Genomic DNA, 14,439 nt, shown 5'->3' with positions numbered 1-14,439 from the left:
CTAGCCCCATGTGGGGCTCTGCACTGAGCATGAAGCCTGCCTGAGATTCCCTCTCTCCCTATCCTTCTGCCCCTCTCCGCCACTCATGCTTTTTCTCTCTCTCTAAAACTAAAATAAATAAAATATTTTTTAAAAAAAGAATCTATTATAGCTCTGGGCATTAGATCCCACCAAGGATGGTCATTTCACCTGTAGCTTCTGGGTAGAAGAATCGTGAATGCTGAGTCTGAATCTACATGTAAACAAAAATCCTATCATCTCCCCTGTTTCAGGTTCAGAAGTACCTATTTCTCTTACCTGTTACATATGGGTTTTCCTGCACTAATTGGAAATCCACGTCAATACTAAATAAAGGTTTTTCCATTTTGATGTCTTTCATTAGGAGGAAGAAATCGTTGACTGGTGGAGCAAATTTTATGCTTCCACAGGGGAACATGAAAAATGTGGACAATACCTTCAGAAGGGCTATTCTAAACTCAAGGTACCTGGGCCTGTGCTGCTGTGGGTGAGGGAAACACATCCATTGCAACTGACCATGGGCAGAGCTAAGTAGAAGACAAAAGGGGGTGATGGGGAGGGGCCCAGGGCACCTCTGGCTTCCTAGAGAGTCCTCTTGCAATAGGCTTTGGCTTTGCCAAGATTCCAGGAGCTTGAGGACAGCTGTTGATTTATGGTTATGTGACTGCCACTTTGGGGCTGGGGGCATCTGACAGAGGGTTGGGAATGGGTTGGCACCACACTAATTAGGCCAACAATTATCCAGTTCAACCCAAGGAACCCTAAAAGTCATGCTCTTACAGAACAGTGTGAAATGTCAACATGCCTGTCCTCCAAACAGGCATCCATTTCACCAGCTGAAAAGTTGATTCTGTTACATGGGTATAACATAGCATCACAACCATGGACACATGTGTCCAGGAGGAAGGTGAACTGTTGAGCTAGGCAGATCTGGCTATCTGTGATCTCCTGGTTTAATGTTTTGAGTTTCCAATTCTTCATTCCATGTTTCAGGCTATAATTAATGCGCTTAAGTAGAAGCAAATGCTAAAGTTTTCAGAACATTGCATGGGAGGAAAAAAAATTTTAAATGAGAAATATCTAGCCATTAAAATGATTTTCCCCATCAAAGTAGTAAAACCTCCACATATTTTCACCTTATCATAACATCTCAGTGCAGCTCAAGAAACACCAGCATGTAAAGAACCACTAATTTGGAAAAATGATCAAACTGGTCAGGTAGATCAGTCCCCGAACCACCTTCCCTTCCTCCCTCCTTTCTTCCCTCATTCTCATTCTTGTTCCTCCTCTTCTCCTGTTTCTGTTATGGAGGTATAATTTATGTACAATAAAGGAATCCATTCAATGGGTTGTGATAGTTGTATGCGTCTACGTGTAAACTGCCCCCCAAAACAAGGCAGAGAACATTTCCATCACCACAGAGAGCTCCTGTGCACCCCTTCCAGCCAATTATCCACCATCGCCCATCCCTCTTGGAGACAGCTGATCTGGTTTATCACCATCGACTGCTTTTGCCTGTTTTTACACTCCATAGAAATAGGCTTATACCAGATGTATTTTGTGTGTGTCTGGCTTTTTTAGCCCGACACAGTTGTTTTGAGATCCATCACGCTGTCCTGTGTATCGGTACTCTGTCCCTTCTTATTGCTGAGTGGCAGTTCATTGTACGGATATAATATCTGCGATTTGTGTATCCATTCTCCTGAGGATGAAGCTGCTTCAGGCCTTCTCATATCATGTGGACCTGCACGTGTTTTCATTTTTCTTAATAAACACTTAGGAATGCAGTCTCTGCATCATAGAGTCACTGGGTATTTAACTCAATAAGAAACTGCCAGATGTTTGCCCCAAGTGGTTGTGCCCTTCTACATTCCTGCCAGCGATGTGAGGGTTCCCGTTGCTGCATCCACACCCTCACGCCCACTTGGTATTGCCGGTTTTTTTTTGTTGAGACCCCACCTGCATTTTAATGAGAAATTAAGAAGCTGTTGATGGGGGCGCCTGGGTGGCGCAGTCGGTTAAGCGTCCGACTTCAGCCAGGTCACGATCTCGCGGTCCGGGAGTTCGAGCCCCGCGTCAGGCTCTGGGCTGATGGCTCGGAGCCTGGAGCCTGTTTCCGATTCTGTGTCTCGCTCTCTCTCTGCCCCTCCCCCATTCATGCTCTGTCTCTCTCTGTCCCAAAAATAAATAAAACGTTGAAAAAAAAAAATTTAAAAAAAAAAAAAAAAAAAAAAAAAAAAAAAAAAAAAAAAAAAAAAAGAAGCTGTTGATGGTTTTCAGGTATATGATTGTGAACTGGAGGATGTAACAGAATTCGGCGGCCTGACCGACTTTTCGGATACTTTCAAACTGTATCGAGGCAAATCCGATGAAAATGAAGATCCTTCTGTGGTAGGAGAGTTTAAGGTGAGCAACGTGTGTTTCTGTTCTGTTTCAAATCCACCTTTAATTTCTTTTTTTTTTTTTTTTTCAACGTTTACTTGTTTTGGGGATAGAGAGAGACAGAGCGTGAACGGGGGAGGGGCAGAGAGAGAGGGAGACACAGAATCGGAAACAGGCTCCAGGCTCTGAGCCATCAGCCCAGAGCCTGACGCAGGGCTCGAACTCACGGACCGCGAGATCGTGACCTGGCTGAAGTCGGACGCTTAACCGACTGCACCACCCAGGCGCCCCCACCTTTAATTTCTTTAGAGACCTAGGATAATGGACAGCCAGCCTCTGGGGCAGGGACATGTCCTCTGACATCTGAAGGATGCTACAAGGTGGTGACAAGAAAACGGGCCATGGGGTGGGGGCCAGAAGCCTCAAAGCCATTCTCAGTACATTTCCGTCATCCTGCCTGTGCCATCCAAGCTTGAGTCCTGCAGATTCAGCGTCGTCAAGACCTCATTTCTGCTCCCTGCCCCCACTGCCCCCTCCTCGCCTTCCAGCAGGACCACCAGGCAACTTCCTGACCTTTCTGCCCTACTCCAGTCCATTCCCCACGCAGCCCAACATGATCATGTTTCTTGACTCCTAAAAGATGTCGGGTTTCCACGATGGCTCAGGTCCCAACTCCTTCCTAAGGCGGAGCTGGCCTTCCCCGAGCTCCTCTGCTCCCTCGCCCTGGCGCACTGCTGCTCAAGGACCTCTCCCAGGCCCCAGACACACCTCGTCTGCTCACAACGGGGAGCCTTGGGACAGGCTCTTCTGCCTTCCCTCTCTGTGGTCTGACAAACTCCTACTCATCCTTTTCAAGGTCAGCTCAAGTGTCACATTCTTTGTGAAGTGTCCCTGGTTGCTTCTGGCAGAGTGACTCACTCCTGCTCTGGGCTCCCACAGGTCTGCTTCCTGCCACCATTAAAGCACCTTTCACACTGGGAGTATCAGCTTACGTGACCGCCCCTCCCTCCGACCACAGCCCGCAAATCCCAGGCACCTGTGCTGCTACTTCCCAACCCTTTCCAACAGCAGACATTGCTAATCGATCAGAACACTATACCCTACCTACCCTACCCATGTTCTCGGCATCCTTCTCACTGCGGCTTCCCACCAAGCAATCAAAGAAGGCCTAAGAATCAAACCTATCTAATATCCCTGTGCCAGACCGGGTTCCTTGAGTTCATTTTGGGGTCCCTGATGCCCGACACATAGTAGTAAGTGCTTATTACTTCACACTGCTTTGCTGGATGAGTGTAGCTGGAACTAAGACCCACATGTTTGGAATCCAACTTGAGTGCTTTCTCTTGTACTTAATTAAGCTCATTTCAGCATACGATGTATGGCCTGTCAAGCTGGCCTGATGGCTCACTTGTTCAAAAAACATTTATGGTGCCCCATAGACATGCCCGGCCCTGTGTTAGGCCTTGGAGACAGAGTGATAAACAAGACCCAGTTCCCACCCTCAGGAAGCTCCCAGTCTCATGAAGAATGTAGACAATAAGTAAACAAGCATGATGCAGAGGTCAGTGCTGCAGCAGGGGTGAGCGCAGAAGACACATCCAACCCAGAGGCAATCAGGGAGGTTTCCTGGAAGAAGAGACACTTTTTAGTTGAGACCTGAGGGATGAACAGGAGTTTGCCTGGGAGGTGGGAGGGGGCTTACAGGGGTGACACCAGAAAAGGGAAATCACCCTTAGCACTTTACTCGGTTTAAAAAATAATCACTTTTTGGGGCGCCTGGGTGGTGCAGTCGGTTAAGCGTCTGACTTCAGCCAGGTCACGATCTCGCGGTCTGGGAGTTCGAGCCCTGCGTCAGGCTCTGGGCTGATGGCTCAGAGCCTGGAGCCTGTTTCCGATTCTGTGTCTCCCTCTCTCTCTGCCTCTCCCACGTTCATGCTCTCTCTCTGTCCCAAAAATAAATAAACGTTGAAAAATAATCACTTTTGGGGCGCCTGGGTGGCTCAGTCGGTTAAGCGTCCGACTTCGGCTCAGATCATGATCTCACAGTTCGTGAGTTTGAGCCCTGTGTCGGGCTCTGTGCTGACAGCTCAGAGCCTGGAGCCTGCTTTGGATTCTGTGTCTCCTCACTCTGCCCCTCCCCCACTCGTGCTCGCGCTCTCTCTCTCTCTCTCTCTCTCAAAAATAAACGTTAAAAAAATTGTTTTAAATAAAAATAAAAAATAATCACTTTGATTCCTATCTTCAAAATATGTGCAGGGTTTTACTCCTCACCACCTCCTTTGCCACCATACCGGTCCAGCTCTGGCCTCGATTTGTGCCTGGTCTTCCTGTTTCTGCCCTGCCCTTTCTTCTTTGTAATCAGTTAAATACTTATTTTATCATCATTTTACCTTCCCTACTGGAAACGTGTATAGTGTAATAGACACTGTTCCCTTCACGAAAAGGCAGCCCCTGTGGCTGCTCCAGAATGTACGTGGCAGGGGAAGGCAGGAGTCCTCCGCCCGGGTCACCAGGGGCCTCGTGAGGATATCTGTGTGTCTCTCTCTTAGGGCTCCTTTAGAATCTACTCCCTGTCGGATGACCCCAGCGTGCCGGCCCCTCCCAGACAGTTTCGGGAATTACCTGACAGCGTCCCACAGGAATGCACGGTTAGGATTTACATTGTTCGAGGCTTAGAGCTCCAGCCCCAAGACAACAATGGCCTGGTAAGAGTTTGGGTGTGGGGCCTTCTCCTGTAGCAAGATAATTACAGTCATCAGCCACAATAATTGTCATGTTCTTTCTTTTGGGGCGTCTGTTATCTCACTAGGGGAAAGATACTCTATCCAAGCAATGTATTCAGGAGGACTGTCCCAATGGGGATTTATCCGAAAGCTTGAAGGGGCTTTGGTTCCTCTGGTTCATGCTTCTCATTTTACAAATGTGACCTCGAGGAGATTTGCGCAGTGCCTCCTCCCTGCCGCCGCCCCTTCACCCCTCACCACTTCTCCAAAGGCGGCTGGCGGTCTGCTGCACCAAGGGCCGTGTTGCTCAGACCTCAACTGAGGCGCAGACGCCACCTTTTCGTCAGTGTGGGAGCGGGTGTGGAGGCTACCTGAGTCTGCCCTGGAAACTGCCTTGAACTTGCACCCAATGGTGACACGACATGCCATCTGTTTTGTCCCCACAGTGTGACCCTTATATAAAAATAACACTGGGCAAAAAAGTAATTGAAGATCGAGACCACTACATCCCCAACACCCTCAACCCGGTTTTCGGCAGGTAACGAACATTTCTAAACGTTTCTCTGTCCTTTGTTTCTCCACGGCTTTTGAGTTAAGGATGTGACATGTGCCCAGCTTTGTTCTAGGCCCCAGGACCGTGACTAGGAACTAGACACATACTCTCATCAGCAGAGCAGGCAGTAAACACGTAAGGTCACAAATGCAAGTGAAAAGCGCCATGAAGAAAATAAAGCCAAGTCATAAGATGGGCTTCTCTTAGAGAGATCTGCTCTGAGCCTGGGAGGTCAAGGGGGCCAGGGCCCCGGGAAGGGGGAGGGGACAAGACCCAGAAGTCCAATACGCTTGTGGGTTGCAGACCAGAAGGACGGGCAGTGACTCACCTGTAGCCACGTGTTGGTTCTCACTCCCCGAATCCACTTTGTGCTTGTTCTCTGGGACATTCTAATTCCACTATTTTGGTCCAGTGAATGTATTAATGTGCCTGTTACCAAAACTGAGGAGGGGGCAGAAAATGGTGGGGTCCAAATGCCCCTCCGTCTTCTGTTCCTGAAGACTCTTAAAAAAGCATTAGTTTCTCCACCGTTACCACATCAGACTTGTTTCTGGGCTGCTACACCGATCTATCTCTTCAAGGAGATGAGGTCCTTCTCAAGGGGAGGGCACATCCAAGTCACCTCTAAATAGGACCCGGATTTTTTAGCTACCAGCTGCATCCACATTTAATAAAAGCTAATAACTGCTGAACTTTTCCTGGGTGCATGCACCCTCCGGAGACATTTATATGAAACATCTCAACTTCACAACTCTGGGGTGCTATTGTTAATCCCCATTTGACAACAGAAGAAACTGAGGCACAGGGAGGAAGAGTCTAATGTGCCCAGCTGGCAAGAGGTGGAGTCAGGTTTCGAACCCAGGCCATCTGACCGTAGCATCTGTGTGGTATCCACGTGAGGCTCTCTGTGGCTGCCACCATCTCATTCCATGGTCAGCCTATCAGCAGGGCAGGGCAGGGCAGAGGTCAGCAGCCCCACATTACAGGGGAGGGGCATGGTGCCAGAGCTCTGTCGACAGAGCTAGTACATGACAGAGCCAAGATTTAGGTAGGAATTCCTGACCAAGCCCCAGGCTTTTTTCCAACACCCTTGGTAATGCTTCATATTCATGGCAAAGCCACCACCTGTAGAATAAATGGTCTTTGTACAAAACGTTTGTGAAAACAGTGTTATTTTCCCAGAACCTTGCCAAACGGGAGAATACTTTGTTCTTGTTTGATGTGTGGCCTATATTTTAATTTCTGGCTTTATTATGTTGCCCATCCTCCTCTTTTCTACTCGTTTGTTGGTTCGCGTCCTTACGCGCTCTCTCGTGTGTGCGCCCATATGTGTGCACACACACCCGTCTTCATCACAGTCTCTCAGGTTCGCACGCACTGTTCTCCCTCACACACACTCACACCTTGTGACACACGCACACAGAACCGCACTCTCACTCAGCTCCTGAGCACACGCGTGCACACGCACACACACACACACACACACACACGCTGCCGCACACCCCAAAGCTGCCTGCCGGGGCCAGGGAATGGAAATAATCCTCTGGCACGGCAATATGATCATTTTCCTTTTCTTCCGCTGATCCAGCCCTGAGGTCTAGACAGGAAAAGGCACGCAGGGCAGGAAGGAGGGCTCCATGTGAGGGAGACAGGGAAGCAGGGGAAAGCCAGCTTTCACGGGAGAAAGGCGGCCCTGTCTGAATCGCACGTCTCTGAGGAGCCAAGCACAGGCTTAATTAAGTGGCAGGAAAAGTCTTGCTTGGAGCCCCCCTGCCCCCCCCCCCCCGGGAGGAAGCGACGCTGTCAGGCTGTGCTCAGCCAATCTGTGCCCGGTGTGTGTGTGTGTGTGTGTGTGTGTGTGTGTGTGTGTGTGTAGCCCCCTCTCAAAGGAGATGCCGCCTCTGCAGGCCCGTGGATGGCTCTTGGTCCCTAGGCTGATTCTTAGGGGGTGACTTTCTTCTCAGCAGAGACCCTCAGGGGTTCTGGGACAGGAATTCAGAAAGGGGCAACCTTTCGTGTGTGCTCAGCCATCGTTCAGTATATTCCCGTCACATCATAGCAACATCCAGGTCATGTTCAACAGAATGTGTGTCTTCTATAGAATGTTAATTGGTGTTCCAAGAAAAAAAGTATTCCTTCGTCAAACCAAGACACCTGGGTGAAAACAGATAATAGCTGCAGGACTTCTCAAAGCCTTTAGTTTGACCAGAGGAACTCCAAAACAAGTGGTTTTCTTTTCTTCCTTTCTTTCTTTTTTTTAACATCACAGCTACTGGGTTTTCAGCAATGCAGTCATGCCAAGTGCTTTCTAAACATTTCTTTGCCTGACCCTTATAACAACATGGGATGGTAGGTATTGCTGTCGCTGTTTTACAGATGAGAAAACTGAGCACAGAGAGGTCAAGTAACTGGCCTAGGGTCCCACAGCTAGTAAGCAGCAGGGTTAGGATTCAGACATATGTATTTAAACCCAAGCTCTCCCCCTAAGCAAGCATGTAACCTTGCATTATTCTTACTTCTAACACGTACTGCTTCTCAAGTGCTCCTACCCACTGCCACCCACCTGGCTGTCCCAGTCACCATGTCCTCCTCCAGCAGCCACAGTCACCGCCTGGGGACTCTCTGCAGAAAGCCTTGATTTGGGGTGGGGGGTTAATTAATTAATTTATTTTGAGAGTGAGAGAGCGTGTGTATGTGAGCACGCGTGGGAGAGGGGCAGAGAGAGACAGGAAGAGAATCCCAAGCAGGCTCCATACTGTCAGTACAGAGCCTGACACGGGGCTTGATCCCATGAACTGTGAGATCATGATCTGAGCCAGACTCAACAGTAGGTTGCTTAACAGACTGAGCCACCCAGGTGCCCCAGAGCCCTGGGATTTTTTTTGTTTGTTTTTGTTTATTTGTTTGTTTTGTTTTTGAGAGGTCTGGATAGAATCATGGAGATTCTAACATTGCATTTGCTTATTTAGAATGTATGAGCTCAGCTGCTACTTACCTCAAGAAAAAGATCTGAAAATTTCTGTCTACGATTACGACACTTTTACCCGTGACGAAAAGGTGGGAGAAACAATTATCGATCTGGAAAATCGATTCCTTTCCCGGTTTGGGTCCCACTGCGGCATACCTGAACAATACTGTGTGTAAGTTGTCCTGGCCATAAAAGTAGACAATTTGTCCCATCTAACATCAATACCTGGGGAAGCCTTGGGTCCCTACTTCTGTGCCTGACTTCACTGAACCACTCTGACTCAGATATATACTGTTTTTAATAACTGGACTATCTTCGGGAGAATAGGGCCACAGCATTGCCCAAGTCCAGGGCAATGCCCACCCCACCCCCCGATCAATTTTGTGATGTCCCTCTTTCCCTAAGTGTTTTCTATGGTATCTAATGAGATACAGCTTGCGTTTTCTGGTTTATGAGCTTGCCTATTACGATTACAGTGATTGCAGTCAAACCCCTCATTTTGATGGAGGAGGAAACTGAGGGGGGAGAAAAAGGATTAACTGGCCGGGGCCAAAGTAATTGTGGATTTTAGGTCTCTGAAATAGATTTCTAGGCAAAAGCCAAAGGGTAGAGCCCATTCCCTGCTCCGTCACTACATGGGGATGCCTGTAAGAATAAATAGGAGTATATGTGTATGAATCCAAGAAGAACCTCTCTGCCCCGTGATAACTCTGAGTGTGGACTGTTATTCACAGTTCTGGAGTAAATACCTGGCGAGATCAGTTGAGACCAACACAGTTGCTTCAAAATGTAGCCAGATTCAAAGGTTTCCCACCACCCATCCTTTCCGAAGATGGAAGTAGAATCAGATATGGAGGTCGAGACTATAGTTTGGATGAATTTGGTAAGTGCAAAACCATAGGCTGCAAGCTGGTTACAAAGTATAGCAACTTTGCTGGGTCTGCTTTGGGAGGGGGATGGGCAGAGCAGTGCCCTAATTATACCACAGGAGACTCCGCACACATGACTATCTAACAAAAGCCCCATTATAGCAGGGTTTTGCTGTCTTGTCAAGTGTCAAAGTGTACACATTTTCTTGTCTGTCTTAGGTTTCACTTGACCTTTTTAGGTCATAGCCACTGGAGCTTTGAACACAAAGTTCTAGTAATTAACTAATTTCTATGTAGTGCATAATTAGCTCATAATTTAGCTCAAAAGTGCTCAGATGGTAGTGCAAGAATTTCTCTTCCAGGCTGATTCCATCATTCTTCCAGCCCTTCTCTGAGAAGGCTCGGGGATGCAGGGGGTTTGTTTGAGGACTCCTCTGAGTTCACATCTGGCTCACGTCTGAGCTTGGGGTCTTGCTCTTTCTCCAGCAGTAATTTATAATACAATCGGTCCTGACACATAGCCAGCTAGCTGCGCTATGACAAAGCCTGAAATAAGCTTAATAGAGCATAAGAGCTGTGGCATTATTCACAGTGTTGCAGGGAGGGAGGGCTTCCCAGAGGGGGTGGCAGTGGAGCTTGCCTTGAAGGGTGCACAGGATACCCAGAGAAGGCTGAATAAAGACACACGGGGGTGAAGGTGCCTTCCTGATCCTGCACTGTTTATTCCTGACATTGTAAGAAACTATGCTTTGTCTTCCCATTTGAAGAGGACTTCTGCAAAAGGGATAAGGAATTAACTGGCAAGCAATGTGGCCTCATAGTTAAGAGTACCCCCAGATAATCAAACTCCCCCCAAAACTGTCTCAGTCACAACGATCATTCCAATTACTATTGTTACCTAACAAATCACCCCAAAACTTAGCAGCTGAAAAATGTCCATTTTGTTTTGCTCCCAGTTTTGCAGGTCAGGACGGGCTCACCCACTGGGCCGTTCTCATCTGAGTACCTCATGTGCTTGGCTGCTGTCAGATGTCGGGGGAGGGGCCAGGCGACAGGCATCCCGGCTCCACGGAGCTGGATGTCCAAGATGGCTCGCACACATGGCTGGCAGTTGATGCTGGCTCTTGACTGGGGCTAAGGATCAGAGCACCTACTCAGGCCTTTCCAGAAGAGCAATCTCTAGATACTCATGCTCGTTCCAGGGCAGATGGCTTCCCTCAAAGCAAGCATCCCAAGTGGACCAACCACAAGTCACGTGGCCTTGTATGCCCAGCCTGAGAAGTCGCACAGCATTCTTTCTCCACACTTCAGTGGTCAGATATGTCTCCAGACTCAAAGGAAGAGGACATAGACCCAACCTCTCATGGGAGAAGTGTCAGAGAATTTGAGGACTGTTTTTAAAATGCCACAGTAATGCTAGCTGCTATAACAATTAAACTTCCAAATGTCGGCGGCTTAACACAATAGAAGTTTACTTCTCAGAAATTCACAACAGGTATTCCGATAGGCAACAAGCCCTTGGCGTTTTGCAGCTCTGCCATTCTTCAACGCGGGCACCTAAGGTTGCTGTTTCTTCTGCCTCCAAAAGGCAACAGCACATAGAGTATCTTTCACGAGAGGGCTTTATTGTGTCCCATCTAGAAGTGACACACGTGTCACTTCTACCTGTGTTACATTCTAGCCAAACTAGGTTGTGTGTCCACACCTAACTGCAAGGGAGGCTGGGAAACAGAATCTGGCTGTGAGCCTCTGCCAGAAAAGTAGATACAGGCTGCTCTTACTTACACATTCTGGTATGTTCTGGCCCCTTTGGTGTTGGCAGCCCACAGGTCAGGTGTGAGACTGGTTGGGGTAGGGCCCATGGTCAAGAGCTATTACTATCAATGACTCCTTCACAAATCAAAAGTTCGCACACTGGCCCTGCCTGTCCAGTTTGCAGAGTCTGGTTGGAAGGGATACATGCCCCTCAGGGCAACTGTTTCAATGCCACTTTCTATTCCAGAGGCCAACAAAATTCTGCACCAGCACCTGGGGGCCCCCGACGAGCGTCTTGCCCTTCACATCCTCAGGACTCAGGGACTGGTCCCTGAGCACGTGGAAACGAGGACTTTGCATAGCACCTTCCAGCCGAACATTTCCCAGGTAAAAGAACGCTCCGTCTGAAGACCCATCCTCCACATCCCAAACGCAGTGGCAACAGCTGACACAGATTTGCCTCTTTTATCTCTTTCGGACACTTTTAGATACACAAGAAATAGAAGGGCAACTCAGATTAGCTTTATCCCAAAGGGGAAATAAATTGTCAGAATTTCCAGGTAGCTCACTAAATCCAGACAGGAGGGTGACTATGGCTCAGGATCTCTCCCTGTCTCTTACTGTTTCTCTCTCTGAGTTTCTGTTGTTCTACACACTTCCTGTGATCCCCTTCCTATGAATCGGAATATTGTAAAGAGTTTCTAAGGTTTTCATGTTATAATGTAGCCCCAATCTACTTCCAAATGTGGAAGGGATTGGTTGCCCCAACTTGGCCCAACTCTCCACCACTGGACTACTCAGCTGCAGCCAAGCAGGTGGGGTCTGGGGAAGCACTGTACTTGGCCCTACCTGGGTGAGGCGATACTCTCTGAGACCAAATTGCCAGGGAGGAAGCTGGGCTCAGTGCACAAGATGGCTCATCACAGGACCACATGCATAATGATGGGGGAGAATTAGTTTCCAGCATCTGGGGAACAGTTTCCAGAGAAACCAGGAGAGACATGGCAAATGACAGAATGATCCGGGTGGAAGCTTGTTACAAGGAAGCGTCCTGGAATGTGCCTGGGAGATTTGGATTCAGTAGGTCTGGGGTGGCTGGAATCTGAGTTTTAACAAGTACCTGGAGGGGTTCTAATGCAGGTGGCCAGGAAATCACACTAAGAAATATTAATCTAATGGATGCAAATCATGTTGACCCCACACAACTGTGGACAAGCTTATCTATAAAAAGTGGCCGCAGGTGCCCTGGGCTTACTAGTTTGTCACTCACTCCTTGCTTTTATTCTGTTCTACATTTTCATTTCTTCCTTTTCTTATTATTCCTTCCCGCAAAGAGCCCATTCCTCCTCTTCTCTCTCCTCCCACACCTTAAATAAAGTCTTAAGAAATTACAAATTTGTAATTACAAATAAAATCCACATCTCCCCTACACCCCTCCCTCAATCCCTTTTACCTACCAAACTGGACAGACTATAGCTGGGTCTTAGGAGACACCCAAATGCCTCATGTTCTGCATCATGCTTGATGTATTATAGAACCTTGAACCCTAGAGGTTAGTTAGAAGAGAGCCAGGATTGTAGGAAAATATATCCTTTTTAAGAGTTCCAGTTAAGTCATTTTGATCATAGCGTATTAGGAAGCCAATCTAGTTTCCTTGGTAAACTTCTTATAGACCAGTCTGAAGGCAGAGTCAACAAAACATCTGAAATCAGTTTGTGAAATTTCAGTTGCTTCATGGGGTTGATATAGTTTGTTAATGGCACCCCTAGCCCATCTGGAAGAACATTCTAGTCAGATAGATGGACCTGGTCTGTGGCAGGGGAAGACCTGCTCGGGACCTCACCAAGATGGCACCACAAGGGTCAGTTGGGCTTTCAGCCTCCCCCTTCTTGCGAGCCTCCTCCCAGGTGGTGGGCACTAGCCAGCCAATAGCAGGGAGTCCTCAACTTTGGGGAACAGTAATGTTCTTGTCGTTGTTTGGGTCTTTACTCTGAACGTGCCACGTTGCAAGTCCTTCTTTAACAAATTAAATACCATTTTACATTATTTTGATTTTCTATCCGGAGGTAAGTGGAGAAACCCTTGGATGTTACAAAACTGGGATAGCAAGTAGGCAATGTGACGAATAGAGTTCTGAGTGAGGGACTCAACTTTTAGTCATTGTAAGAGGGTATGTGAGCATGTTTGGGGTGGGGGGGGGAGGTGTTAGTGATATGAAGCCCCTTCATTAACCAGGGAACACTCAGACGATGATAGAGTGGGCGCATGCAGTCATCAGAGGTTTCTGGTGAGAGTGGGAAGTGGGTACCCTAAATGCCATTGAAGAGGGATGATTTCTCTTGGTTCGCTCTCCTACTCTACTCTTTTTGCCTTCCATGTGGACTAATAGTTAGCAGGCCCAAAGAAACAGTTTCACCTAGAAGACATGAAAGAAAGCTATAGGCTTCACCACTCATCATATAACTTAATTTCTCTTTTCATTTTTAAATGATTTAGGGGAAACTTCAGATGTGGGTGGATGTTTTCCCCAAGAGTTTGGGACCACCAGGCCCTCCTTTCAACATCACCCCCCGGAAAGCCAAAAAGTAAGTAACCGTGAGACCCTGCTCTATCGGACTGCGGTCTGGGTGCAAAATCACCTTCAAAATGTGCTCCTTTCAGGTACTACCTGCGTGTGATCATCTGGAATACCAAGGATGTTCTCTTGGATGAAAAAAGCATCACAGGAGAGGAAATGAGTGACATCTATGTCAAAGGGTAAGTTTAGCATGCTAGTTTGCCTCTGACAGACTCAAGGAACGAAACAGATGCTCTCCTTCATGAGTCATCATTATGAAAGGTGTCCATTCTAGGATCCTTGGTTATTTGAAGTTCTTCTATTCCATTAATGCAATCTGCTCAGGAAACTCCAGCAGGACAAAGGGAGAGAGAACAGAAAGAGAAGAGGAATCTCTGTGGATCTTGGTTATGAGCAATCTAGTAAACTATAGGAACTGATAAGCAGTTCTACATTTCTCTTTTAAGAAAATGAGTTAAGTTTATTAAGCCGACTTATTATTTCCTTTTAGTCATTCTTTTAGTCAGCTCTTTAGTCATTCTTTTTAGTCAGTTCATTTTTATTCCTTTTTGATACCTTGAGTAACTAGCCCTAGAAACACAAGTAAGGCTTGT

General features: G+C 47.5%; 1 protein-coding gene across 6 annotated transcripts in view; it reads left to right on the top strand.

Annotated features, from left to right (window-relative positions):
• The window catches only part of MYOF (myoferlin), a 153,246-nt gene that overhangs the window by 126,745 nt on the left and 12,062 nt on the right, over positions 1 to 14,439 (top strand). For 5 of the 6 annotated variants that reach the window (XM_040485881.1, XM_040485884.1, XM_040485883.1 and 2 more), the window contains 9 exons: positions 383 to 481; positions 2,299 to 2,424; positions 4,950 to 5,105; positions 5,570 to 5,661; positions 8,646 to 8,816; positions 9,379 to 9,527; positions 11,516 to 11,655; positions 13,765 to 13,853; positions 13,930 to 14,025. In XM_040485881.1, coding sequence (XP_040341815.1) covers positions 383 to 481; positions 2,299 to 2,424; positions 4,950 to 5,105; positions 5,570 to 5,661; positions 8,646 to 8,816; positions 9,379 to 9,527; positions 11,516 to 11,655; positions 13,765 to 13,853; positions 13,930 to 14,025 — 1,118 coding nt within the window. Of the gene's footprint in view, positions 1 to 382; positions 482 to 2,298; positions 2,425 to 4,949; positions 5,106 to 5,569; positions 5,662 to 8,645; positions 8,817 to 9,378; positions 9,528 to 11,515; positions 11,656 to 13,764; positions 13,854 to 13,929; positions 14,026 to 14,439 lie in introns of those variants that run through there. The other variant, XR_005793567.1, reaches the window with a different exon arrangement.

Source organism: Herpailurus yagouaroundi, unplaced genomic scaffold (assembly GCF_014898765.1).
Source record: "Herpailurus yagouaroundi ecotype Mexico unplaced genomic scaffold, PumYag 163, whole genome shotgun sequence".
Taxonomy (NCBI): Eukaryota; Metazoa; Chordata; class Mammalia; order Carnivora; family Felidae; genus Herpailurus; species Herpailurus yagouaroundi.
The sequence above is the reverse complement of the archived record's forward strand: the minus strand, read 5'-3'. Positions and strand labels throughout refer to the sequence as shown.